Below are 12,527 nucleotides of genomic sequence, written 5' to 3' on the forward strand. Positions count from 1 at the left end.
TTTAACTAAAGCAAACTTGTTTTTGCAGCTCTGGATATTATACAAGCCTGTGGCATCAAGTTGATAGAGAAGAATGATTGATTTGTGCTGCGATATTCATATTTGGTTGAAAGAAGCGTACTATGCTATTCAATGTTCCTTCAAGTTTCAGCAGCTTCACATCACTGTGAATAATACCAATTGTAACAATTACTGCAAATTATATATATATTCACAACACACCTCTAGTGTTGCGTAGATGAGAAATGCCAGGGATGGATATTGTTCGCTAAATGTAAGTGTTCAACCCAACTTTGAAAACAAATAAAAATGATTCGCTTCTGCTTGATCATGGAAGTTTCCGTTTTTTTAATGTCCTTGTAAAGATGACTGAATAGATTTATTTATTTTTTTAACCGAGTGAAGTAAATAAATTGAAAGTACTAATTGCTGTTTAGTCATAAACTCTTGACCTACCTTGCCATACTTAAGAAGTTAATTCAAACTTTCATAGCAGAGATTCCAGAGACTTTTTTCAGCTTTTTGAAAAAAGGCTGAGCATCTTGAACTCAAGAAGACTCATTTTAAGAGACATTTTAAAAAATTGTGAACTAATCTGGGCATGGATGAGGAAGTAGAATGCCCACAGAATTCCTCTGATCCAACATGATTTTATTTCTGGATGACCCAACATGCTTTGATGACATAGTCAAATCGAGATATCAATAACGTCAATATATCGTCAATATCAACATATTATATATAACATCACACACACTGCACCGTTTAAACGATATAAACAGCGCAGCTCATTCTAGATTCCGTGCAATGCATGGAGAAATGTGTCTTGAAATATTCATTATTGTTGTACAGCGAACCCAGTAAATGGATAGGATAGCAACGGGTGACGACTGCCTAACCCTACGAGTTTAAGATCAACTTCTATATCCATAATGGAATTGTAAAAGAATTCTCTGCTTAGATATCCTTATATAGTAGAATCATAGAATTTCCACTTCAATGAACAATTTCACATTCCACTCTTCCATGATGCTGCTCGAAAGTGGGGAAAAGAATGCTATTGTGAGCAATTTTATACTATTACCCCAGCTACCAGGCAAGTGCTCTCTCTCCAGCTGCTTCAAATTGTCTCACCTCCTCCATACATATTGTAGGCCTATTAATTGAACAGTACTTCGTAGCAAAAAGGGCGGTGTCACAAAAAAGTTACCAGCAGATTTAGAGACTATAAAGCTGTCAATAACATTATTTGTTGTTCCACTTGTTCCCAGTTTCTAACTTTCGTCACCAGAGGATGCTGATCAACAGATTCAGTCTTGCACCAAGGATACGAGTTCTCATAATCAAAAAGCAGGACCCTGATTCCGACTTCAGCACATTCTATAGCATATCTTGGGTTATCGTCAATTAGAACTTGAGCATCTAAAGACCTATCAGTTTCAGTAAGGAATATCTCTATCAGCAAAAATCACTGAAACTGACAAAGATCGTAGCTTATAGAGTGAACAGGGAATAGGGGAAACAAGATCACGAGGCAATTGCTCGTTACAACAAGTACAGTCCACACCACAGTTCACAAGGTTGGTATAAAAGCATCATTCTCACAGAATCATCAGAATGCATGTGAACAAGACTAGGGGGCATACCTACAAATCTCCGACTTGGGTCTAGGCACCCCATCAAGAGCAAAGTGGTTTCCAAAGTGAATTTCCTGAAAAAGTCCTGGAAAATTCTTCTCTAACCAGTCAATTGTGTGATCCTTGATAGCATTCTGCCGTGATCTGATCATAAACATACACAGGCAGCACCCTTTAGTTGAAGCTAACTAGATTTTGTTATAGGTTAAAAAAGGTTTGGCACAGTAAGCATACGTTACAACTGATAGGTTACAAAATCTTGATAACTTCTGAAGGGCTGTCTGAGCACCTGGGAGAGGGTGGATCCCTGTCTTGAAATACGGTGTCTTAAAAAACTCATGCACACGGGCAGCAGCTGCAGATGAACAAGGTTGATTGGCAATTAATTGCATGAAGCGAAAGAGAATTTCAAGAGAAATAAGAAACCTTTAATGTTAAGATGTTTGACAGCTTCAGCCTTCAAGGGACTTTTTGCCCCTTTTGACCAGCCCTATAAAAAGTCAGTTCTATTATGTTACAAATAAAATGCAACTGACAACTTGTTTATAATTATATGTCTTCTAGAGTGAGTCTATAACTATAATACATTGATCTTTAGGTATCCTGTGTAATAATCTGTAGAGGTTTTCTTTTATTTTCCATGTTCAGATTGCTACCTGTGGGCACCATGTCTTCTGGGAAAATTACTACGCGGCAAAGGTTAAAGAACCAATTCAAGCTGAATAGTTCAAGAATGAAGAAATGAGATAATCAACATCAGGATAGGCTGTCCTTATCAAAAACTGCCAACACAAAAATAAAACAACTACAATTTGATTCATTTTGAGAATGAGATTTTCAGGGGATCCAATTTCAAGAACAATCCAATTCCATCACACAAGACACTTGATTCAATGAGCACGGCAAGAATCAAATGGGGGAAGGTATAATTGAAATCATCCTACAGGTTTTCAAAAGGAGGTGAGCAGTAAAACTGTTCACAATCTGAGAGGGTGATGTAGCCAATTAGCAGTTACCTTCCTCACGAGAACAATTCCATATCTGTAAGAGAAAGGAAGGGTGCATCAGACGCTAGATGAAAAGATGGAAAAATCTAAAATGACACCACAGACTGACTCTGCTGTTAAACGTACTAATTTTGTATGACAGTGAAATTTTGTAAAATAGAACCAAAGATCCCTCAATGCATATAACAAACAAGAGAAGAAAAGTAGTCCTAGAAAAGCGGATGCATAAAATCAAGAAGATTCAAAAACATTGACAAAAAAACATAAAATATAATTTACGAAAACTAAACCAAGGGCACAACGTATTGATGATTATCCATCACATTGCAAATGGGGATTACCCTGCACGAGATATTTTGGAAAATGGAAGGAGAAACAGAAGAAGGCACTGAACCACGCAACACACTCTTGCACCCCAGACTTTTTCCCTTAAAAGATTGGCGCATATCATTATCGATGGTAGGTTAAGTGCTTATCATCAAAATTCACGTTATGGAATATTACCAAAGAAATCAACACAGCCTAGATATTCCAACAACGTATTGTTTCCACAAACCCTTAGCCAATGCTTAAATTATATTATTTAATTATGGTGAAAAAGGGGCAGAAACTAGAGTCTAAAGGAGCATACCAATTGTTAAAATCACTGTTAGGTTAATAAGAACAATAAACAACATTTGCATGACCCAGTCACTCATCATGATTGTCTGGAATACTCAAGCAGCAACAATGTAATACCTTGAAAAACTCATACACATGGTACTCAGAAACTGAATAGTTTGATGAGTATTGATCTGCAATGAACCTGTTTAGAGCCGACACAAAGTTCCCTAATACTGCACATCAGAAAGCAGATAGGAGAATAAAGATTAGAAGAAAAGAGGAGCATAATCCGAAATTTGAACATGACATCAAACAGCAAATTGAAATGTCAATTGTGAAGTGTAACCTTATTTTAGATAAATTTCACTACATGATTTATTTCAGATTAAGGTGCTTGATATATTGCAGTCAGAATTGATATGGTATCTTGTATACTAAAGTATGAGACACCATGGCATTCATAATAACTATATTTGGCATGGCAATTGGCGGTATATTATGTTTCAATTATGGAAGATAAAAACATTAGGTTGCATATATTAATCAATGTTATTTACTTCGTGAAGTTCCAAATATACTCTTATAGGTTTAAATAAATTACCGGGTAAAGCGTCATCTGCATTCATGCCAAATCTAATCAGATATAAACAGAACACAGAACAGCACATGCCAGTGGTAGCTACTGAAATTGGAATGCACTCACGATGCGGGACAGGCTATTTATGAGGTAAGATAAAGAGAGGCATATGCGTTGATACCTTCATCAACGTCAACCGCAACAACAATTTTCCGGGACAAATGGCAATCCCGAAAATTTAGGGGTTTAGTGGGACTCCCATTTAACGATGTATTTATAATAGCATTGCGATTATTGTCCTGGACAGTAGCATCCTCTGTGTCCGCTAACAATGGCGGGCGAGGGAAAGCTGCAAAACCCCGGGCCGTCGGATTGACAAAAAGCTTATTATTATTGCTACTGGTATCAAAGCAACCTTGAAGAGTGAACCCAATGCATCTTTTAACCGGAAAAGCATTGACATGTAGTTGCTTCCGAAGAAATGGGAAAGATGGGTTGCAGCCGCTGCTCCCGCCACGGCCAGAAGAAAGAGAAGAATACTTCGATAAGGTTAAGTTGGAAGACGGGTCGTAGCCAACCATATAAGCCATGAGAAGATAATGGTGGTGGTGGTGGTGGTGGAGGTGCAGAGCTTGCTGAAACGCGAAGCGTGCAGAGCCTTGGCTATTCTTCAATTTAAACAACATAATATCCGTAGAATTTTACAATCACATGGTAACAGCAGCATGAACCAAGAAAGAACCCGATAATAAATTTGGATGAAAAGCAAAATACCCTAGAACAATGGCAAAATTTTCAACCCCGAAAACAAATTAATCTGATCAAACAGAGAAGAACTTCACAGCCAATTGTGGCGGGGACAAAGAGGGTGGTTCAAGCACAAACTAAACCGAAAGAAACCCTAAGAATAAATAAGGAGAAGGAAGCCAATCCCGCCACAAAAAAACTGCAAGCCTCGGCTTTATAACATGATAACGTCCCAGTTCGGAAAAATCAATCCAGGCACCTACACCTCAGATCCCGTCAAAAAGAGGAAACTTCAGAAAGGAGCATTGGTTCAGTGAAATGACGGAAAACCTAAGAAAAATTGTTCGGCTGAAGAAGAATTTCTAGGTTCAGAATGGAATATGCATCAAAACAAGAAATCCCAATCAACGAAGCGGCCACCAGAGATCGTTCTTCACGGCTCTCTTACTTTCCCTCTGTTAAAACTCTTCAAAAACTAGGCTTGGGTTTTGCCCATTGATTAATATACACACACAAATATATAATCCAGCCCTGCGGACGTGATTTTTTCGTTTTTCTAATAGACATGAATTTTTTGGCCAAAAAAAAAATAGACATGAATTTTAATGCTAATGAATTTCTCTTATAATATCAAAGAAAATAAGCAAACACGTGATTGTTGGTTTATCGAAAATTCGGGCCGGAATTTCGATTCTCCTTGTCTTTCATCATCTATCCATGTAAAGAATCTGGCCGAAAAACAGAAGAAAACATTCAAAGAAGAATCCTGTATCAGATTCTCCTTTTCCCACCATTGTGTTATATTTTCATACATTTATCCCTTTTAATTTTATATATAATTTCAATTTAATTTTTTTTATTTGCATACTTTTAATCTTTTAATTTTAAAATTATTAAAAAAATATGATATTGAAATTTTAAATATGGATAAAACATTATCAACTGTTACTGCTAACCTATTAAATTTTATTTTCAAAACACCATGATCATTATAAAAAATCATTTAAATCTAATGATTTAGAGTTAAATGACAAATTTTTTTTTTAAATTAAAGAATCAAATTAAAATGTGTAAAGTTAAATGACCATATAAATATTTTATCCTATATTTTTAGATTTATTAATCAATAATAACAGTATCAATTGTACTTTGTGATTTTGATTCACATTTTTTATTCATATCTACGTATTACTTCTGATCCTAATTATAAGATCTCATTTGCAAACTATAAACAAAATCTTATAATTAGGACCAGATGTAGTATTTTGTATTTTATTTTGTTTTAAACACCTTAGGTTGAAAGGGATGACAACAAAAAAATACTTTTCCGATTCTAAATATAAAACCCATTTTATAGTATAATTTATATTTTAAAATAACTCTTATATTTAGGAATGGAGGAGTGTAAGATATGACTGAAGATATACTTTTCCCAATTTGAAATGAAATTTTTATTTTGAATTAAATATTTTTATTTTAAATTTTTCTAGATGAAAGCACTTTGATTGAGAAAAATCCTCTTTCAAATAAAAATAAAATAATAATAAATCATAGTATACTTAGGAAAAATATGGAGTCTCAGAATATGAATCAAAGTGGGGCACAAAATTCCTTGTTCTCTGATCCTTATCCTTTGCTGAATTATTTATATGCTCTTTCGGTCCTCAATATAAAATCTAATTATTGAGTTGGTTTTGATTTTAAATATAAGACTCATTTTTCATATTTATCAATTTTTTCTAAATTACCCATATAGATACTCTTTCAACCATAATCAAGTAGACCAGCGAGATGAAATATTAAGAAAGATGATTATGGTGTTTTAGAAAAAAATGTGTCACATTTCTTATAATTAATTAACTTACCTAACTTCCTTAATATAATCAAATTAGTTAAACAGGTACTATATTAAGGATAGGAAGAGTATATATATTTTTGCAAATTGTAATTTTGATTAACCAGAATAACTTCCATGCAATTGCGCGCGGTTTATATACATATATGTGTGTGTGTGTACAGGTGCTTTTTTTTGGGGGGGGGGTCAAAGGAGGCAGATACTCAACAAAAAAAAAACACACACACACATTAGTAAAATAACGGTTATAGCGATTTTGCTTTTATATACGTTGAACATATTGTTTGGTATTATGAATGAAGCTGAATAATACGACTTAGGGGATAAAACTTTAAATAATGAATATAAATATAAAATATAAATTTCACATGTAATGAATGGCTTTATAAATACAAAATATGTGAATTTAGGTAAATAAAAAAAAGTAAACCTAGAAAATCAATATCATTAAGCATATAAAACTCATAAAAAATCATCCTATTCCTGAATCATTAATTAATAATATTATTAATTTAAATTACCACTTAATTTTGTTGGCAAAAAAATTAAAACTTAATTTCTTAAAAAAAACAAAAACAAGAAGAAGAAACTACACCCTCGCTTTTGGTGTAGCTTTTCCAGCCACCAGCGCATAATCATAATGCATATAAAAGTAGGGTGTGTTTGGATGAAACCAAACCGTGGTTTGGAAAAGTGATTCTGGAGAATAGATTCTGGAAAAAATAGATTCTGTGAAGAATAGATTTGTAAAAAAGTGATTTTGAGAAATGAGAGTGTTTGGATAGTTGTTATCAGAAGCACTTTTTATATATACAAATTACTAAAAAAAGACATAAGTTAATATGATAATTACAGAAAAAATAGATTTTATGATATATTTTAATTTGAAGAAATAAAATTGTTAATAATATGTTTTTTACCAACATAATTAATAATACATAAGATAATATAATTAATAAATAATTAATGTCTTATATATTTATAAAATATAAAATTAAATATATTTATAAAAAATATGTTTATAAAAAAAATAACAAGATACATATCATATAGGCCCTCACACTCTCCCTTTTTTCTCCAAAAGCAAAAAAAATTTGCTTTTTCCAAAACCATGGTTTTGGAGTCAAAACCATGGTTTTGGTTTTTGGAGAGGCTGTTTGGGTAGCATTTTCCCCAAACCATGGTTTGGGGTGCTATCCAAACAGAGCCGTAAACAGTTAAAGCGACTTTGATCATTGGCCAACAAATCAAGAAGAAAGAAGTGACTTTGACAACCTATTTAACTTTTTAATTTGATCCATAATCCAGAAGGAAAATTGACAAATTACTATTCTGGAATCATAGCCCCACAAAAAGTGAAACATTTTTGTGGCCAGGAAAAAAAAAAGAAAAAACATTTTTGTGATCGTTTTACTTTTTGAAGAATCTGCTCATCTTTTTTATTTTCGAAATTTTCATCCGTTTCCTTTCCTTTTTATTATTTTGAATATTTTCTTTCCTCAATCCTTTCTCAGATAACTATTTAATAAATATCAAAGCCTATATAAAAGCGAAATTCTATTTCAATATTTATTTATCATTTTTTAATATAAAAGTTATATATTCTCATTTTTGAATTATATATTTATCTCTTTTTTGGTATTGAATTACTAGGGGTAGGGGATACTTTTAAGCTTACTTACATGATTATTTACGGTCATATATTGCCTACCAATAAGATTCTTATATTAAAAAATAGGATTTAATAATATTATAATTGTGGGTATGAGACGACTTCTTATTCTTTTGGCAAACAAAGTAAAGTTTAGTAGTATGAAAAATATCATTACATTCACTAATATCGGGAAGCCAAAACAAATCAACCAGGAACAAAAACTTATCGTGACAAAACAATCTCCAAATCTTCCAAATCCTTTCCAGAATAGAACCTAGAGACGACGATGGCTCACTGAGCGAACCTTGCGTTCCCCTACCTCTCATAATCTCAATTGCCACATAAGCAGCGGCTCCAATTTATTGCCTCCACCGGCTGCCTACTACTACCTTGCTGTGTTACTTTTTAATGATTAAATTGTTTATATGAGATTACACGATAACTTTTCTTGCAATTTACTAACTTCCAACTTTTTTTTGGAGCACTGTACTAACATCCTACTTACTTCAACTTTTATTAGATATTTAAAAAAAAAAGTATACTTAGTTGATTCAATGTTGGCATGCTTGTGATGATTTGTTTTTTCGTTTTTTTTTTTTTTTGAGTGAAATGCTTTTGATTATTCCTAATTATCAATACTTGCAAGTTACCATCATGAGCATTGAGTTTAGTTGCTGTGTCGCACAGACATGCGTAACTAGATTCATTGTACCATTAATTATTAGCAGATGATGGCGATTTTTTTTTTCTTCTTTTCAAAGCCATCATTGTGAGATGGTGATGAGTCCTTGTGACAAATATTGTTAAACCGTTGAACTTTACATCCATCTTTATTCTGATCAATGCCTCGAATGCTTATGAAGCTTGATATCTGTCCTATCTTTCATCTTCATCCACTTGCACTTGATGCTTCCCTCACCGAAGTTTTAGTTAAGGAGAAGGTTAAAAATCATTTCATTAATGTCTCCCTGACATAATTTACCTGTCTTTGTCTGTTACAGACTAAACAACACATAAATACAAAACTATAGTTATTGGGCAGAACATGGTTTCGTCACCTTCGTTTAACAGGAAACTAGATTTCAAGTGTCATGGTTCAGACACTCGAAACAGAACCACCTCCTGATCTAACAGCTATATTGGCCCCATCATAATCAAGTCTCATTTCATTATGCATATACGAGTTTGTTGCCAATGGAATACTTCAGCAACATTTTACCTTCTAATAATGACCACTTCAACTTATGGAAGTAACTGTGCGCTGCAGATGAACAAATGCCGATCCTTTTATTACACTCTGTCATCCACAAAAAGCAATGCTCAAAAAGGATTGAAATATGGAAGAGCACATCTACTGCCAAATTCAAAGCTTTTCTATCACCAAGTGATCCTTCTGAGCTAGAATTTTCTCTTGGTAATGATGTATCCAGGAATGACTCAACTTCGCTAGGAGAAGACAAGCTTAAGAGATCATCCTTATAGCTGATGGAATAATTTTGCTCTCATCGAAGAAGAATGCGATGAGTTTATTGTATCTCATGATGATGCAAATCTAAAAAGTAGATCCTGCAATATGAAAAGAGGGATATGGCACAGAAGGGAGGAGAGTAGGGCCACTGGCCAAGTATATGCACGGTTATGACTGGTTGATTAAATCTCGCATGGGAATAGAATATTGATGCGTAAACTAAAAAGACAGATCATATAAATGCCCATTGACATTGGCTCTAAAGGATAAGATCATTTCAATAATCAACCGATCACACAGAGATTGATAATCTTGATGAAAATAAAACTATACAAAAGAAAATCGTGATAATAGCCAACTCTGCACAACACTAAAAACAATAAAGAATAAATAAATTTAATTCCACAAAAGTGGAATGATGAGCATGAAGCTTGATACCAGCATGACTATTGAATTCAGCATCATCATTGGGACAGCCAGCGAAGCGGAGTTAGTTTCGTGCTTCCCCAGATCAATCATGATCTCAAACTTGCAGCCACCTTGAGGGGGCGAAGGATCTATCTTAGTGACCATTGAAAGATTGTTAAAATTGCATGCATCCTTGCGCTGATCCATGGTTTGGTAGTACATGTTAAATGCATAAGAAGCATTCATCTTAGGATCCAAATTTCCACAAGAAGATCCAGGAGAAATGCTAGTGCAATCAGCATATGTGCAGGCATTGCTCATACTTTGAGCAAAATTTGGGTCTGAAGTACTTGCTTGTGGTGACATTACACACCATTGCTTTGGCAAATACTTGACCCCTTTTGCAGGAACCAGCGATTTTCCACCACCCAAGTTCAAGGGGTATTTTAGAGACCCATCATAGTTGAAGATCCCCCAATGCCTCTCAAAGTTTCCAGGATCAGTACTCTTAGCATCTTCATCTAGAAGCCCAAACACATAGATATCTGGTGGGGTAGATCTCTTTGGGCTACCTTGCTTTTTAACGATGCGATCAAATAGCCCTTGATTGAACCTCTGGGCATTCTTTACATTGGCATTGGAGCTTCCATCTGTAGGCCACCCTACCTCCCCAATTATGATGGGCATTGAGCCAAAACCATTCTTTTCAAGAGCAGAAACAAGGGTATCAAAGTTGGCGTCTAGGACATTTGTGTAAGTTTTCGAACCATCAACTACTGGTTGTGCAGAGCCATTAAAAAAGGCAAATTCTTTTGGAAAGTTTGGATCAGCATCGAGGCTTAGGAAAGGATAGATGTTGATGGCGAGAGGAGCACCATTTTGGTTCAGAAACTTGATAATGGCCATCATTTGGTTATGGATATCAGGCCTAAAGTCTCCTCCTGATGGAAGGCCACTGCCACTCTGATACACATCAGCATTTAGAGGGACAGTCGCCTTCACCTGCCTTCCTAACCCAGCTTTTATGAGGGCTGCTTGGATGTTCTTGAGGGCTGGAAATGTGGATTGCACGAACATACCATTGTAGGATTTTAGAAAAGGTTCATTACCCACAGCAACATACCTGGGAATATTCATAGGCACTTTTGTTAGGGATGAAATTCATTTGGAACTTTGATCAAACATGTAGAAGAGCACAATGAGGATATGGGTTTAAGGATTCATTTGCAACTCCGCTAAAACACATAACAGATTGAAAAGAGCATGCGAACTTGTTTACGGAAAACGGTTTCTCGTATGAACTTTGTCGTACCTCCAGGCACTATTTTAAGAGGAGAAAAGCGGGCCACACATCGGGCAGAGACGAGGAAAGCCGCTTTTCTTGCGGATATTCAAATGAGAAGTCAAAACTTTTTTTTATCTCATGTAAATAAAGTCATACTCCCCCAAGAGACATAAAGGTAGTTCAACCCAAATCTAAAGTTGGGCTACCTAGGATATTAGATGCTCCTTTTAATGTGGGCATTTTAATTTAACCCAGCCCATGTGGCCTATGGCCCAATAAGGAATATCATATCCTTATCTATCTCGAGCCGATTATCTCCAAAGTCCAAACCCATAATGGGCTTTGCGGGTTCAATTCAAGCCAATCCCAACCTTCTTTTGTTTGCCAACCAACTCAATTCTTATTTTAGTCATCCAAACTATACATATGTACGTAAGTACGTACATATGTATGCACACACTTATATCTAATAAAATTGTATTCTGAAACACAAGGAAGTGAAAAACAATAATTTGAAAAAAGGGATTGATTCGTAAACTGAAAACAGAAAGCGAGCAGAGCAACATGAAAGTTACCTGATATTGACCCCATTTTTGGAGATGAAAGTGGATACATTTTGGGAGACCCAAGCCTCAGCATTATTGACATTACTTGCAAGCGAAGCCAAGAGATCATTGGGTATGCCAACCATCACCTCAATGCTTGAACGACCCAGAGCCCTGAGTGCCGCAGGATCTGCCTCGAATAGCTTCACTTTGTCGAACCCATTGTCCTTTAGGAGCTGCACCACTATTTTTGGTGGAAGGGGATGCGTAGAACGAGTCCCCCAGTTGCAAGCAAACCCAAACACGCCCTTCGCCAAAAAACATTGGCTTACAATGCAAAACCAAACCGCAAGGAACATAGTATTGTTGTACAACCCCATGTTGTCTGTGCTTGCTCTGTTTCTCTCTGTTTAGCCTGTCTCCAACACGAGCATGGGGTGTGAAGCTGATAAGAGCGTATTTAATGGGGGGGAAGAGTTGTGTCCTTTGATTCCGAAGAAAGTTACGGAAAGCATTGCATAAAAGTTCGACAAAGTACTGGATTCTAGGGGAATACCGCATGAAGACAAGAACCCGGATAACTTTCTGTTTTTTGTTGGAAATATGCGTACGTGGGAGGACAGGAAGAACAGTCTAGGAAAGAAAGGAAGAATCGAAGCCAAAAGATACCTTTGTGCTTGACCCGAAACCTCACACAGAAGCAATGCACCTTTTGAATCCTTCCAGGTGTTGATGAAAATG

The 12,527-nt window shown here is 35.4% G+C and overlaps 2 protein-coding genes across 3 annotated transcripts; both read right to left on the reverse strand.

Moving 5' to 3' along the window:
• Positions 1-636: 636 nt before the first annotated feature.
• LOC114718732 (uncharacterized) lies at positions 637-5,062 on the reverse strand. Of its 2 annotated transcripts, none has more exons than XM_028904151.1 (6): positions 4,006-5,062; positions 3,383-3,480; positions 2,654-2,678; positions 1,872-1,992; positions 1,647-1,781; positions 637-1,430 (listed from the first exon to the last, which is right to left on the reverse strand). In XM_028904151.1, the coding sequence occupies exons 1-6, from the start codon at positions 4,508-4,510 to the stop codon at positions 1,226-1,228; spliced, it is 1,089 nt and encodes a 362-aa protein (XP_028759984.1). In that variant the 5' UTR covers positions 4,511-5,062; the 3' UTR covers positions 637-1,225. The 2 variants fall into 2 exon arrangements, with proteins under 2 accessions (XP_028759984.1, XP_028759985.1); XM_028904152.1 differs by having other exon boundaries at positions 1,342-1,545.
• A 4,723-nt stretch (positions 5,063-9,785) lies between these two features.
• LOC114718751 (glucan endo-1,3-beta-glucosidase 5-like) lies at positions 9,786-12,145 on the reverse strand. Its single transcript, XM_028904176.1, has 2 exons — positions 11,817-12,145; positions 9,786-11,079 (listed from the first exon to the last, which is right to left on the reverse strand). The coding sequence occupies exons 1-2, from the start codon at positions 12,143-12,145 to the stop codon at positions 9,945-9,947; spliced, it is 1,464 nt and encodes a 487-aa protein (XP_028760009.1). The 3' UTR covers positions 9,786-9,944.
• Between the last annotated feature and the right edge of the window lie 382 nt (positions 12,146-12,527).

This window comes from Neltuma alba, unplaced genomic scaffold (assembly GCF_004799145.2).
Source record: "Neltuma alba isolate B1F8T4 unplaced genomic scaffold, ASM479914v2 tig00011865_pilon, whole genome shotgun sequence".
Taxonomy (NCBI): Eukaryota; Viridiplantae; Streptophyta; class Magnoliopsida; order Fabales; family Fabaceae; genus Neltuma; species Neltuma alba.

Coding starts and splice junctions, on each gene's coding strand:
- LOC114718732 (XM_028904151.1), bottom strand. CDS start 4,510: ATGTTGTTTAAATTGAAGAATAGCCAAGGCTCTGCACGCTTCGCGTTT. Junction 3,481..4,005: donor TGCGGTTGACGTTGATGAAG/GTATCAACGCAT, acceptor TCTGATGTGCAG/TATTAGGGAACTTTGTGTCG. Junction 1,782..1,871: donor TGTAACCTATCAGTTGTAAC/GTATGCTTACTG, acceptor GTTTATGATCAG/ATCACGGCAGAATGCTATCA.
- LOC114718751 (XM_028904176.1), bottom strand. CDS start 12,145: ATGTTCCTTGCGGTTTGGTTTTGCATTGTAAGCCAATGTTTTTTGGCG. Junction 11,080..11,816: donor AAAAATGGGGTCAATATCAG/GTAACTTTCATG, acceptor GAATATTCCCAG/GTATGTTGCTGTGGGTAATG.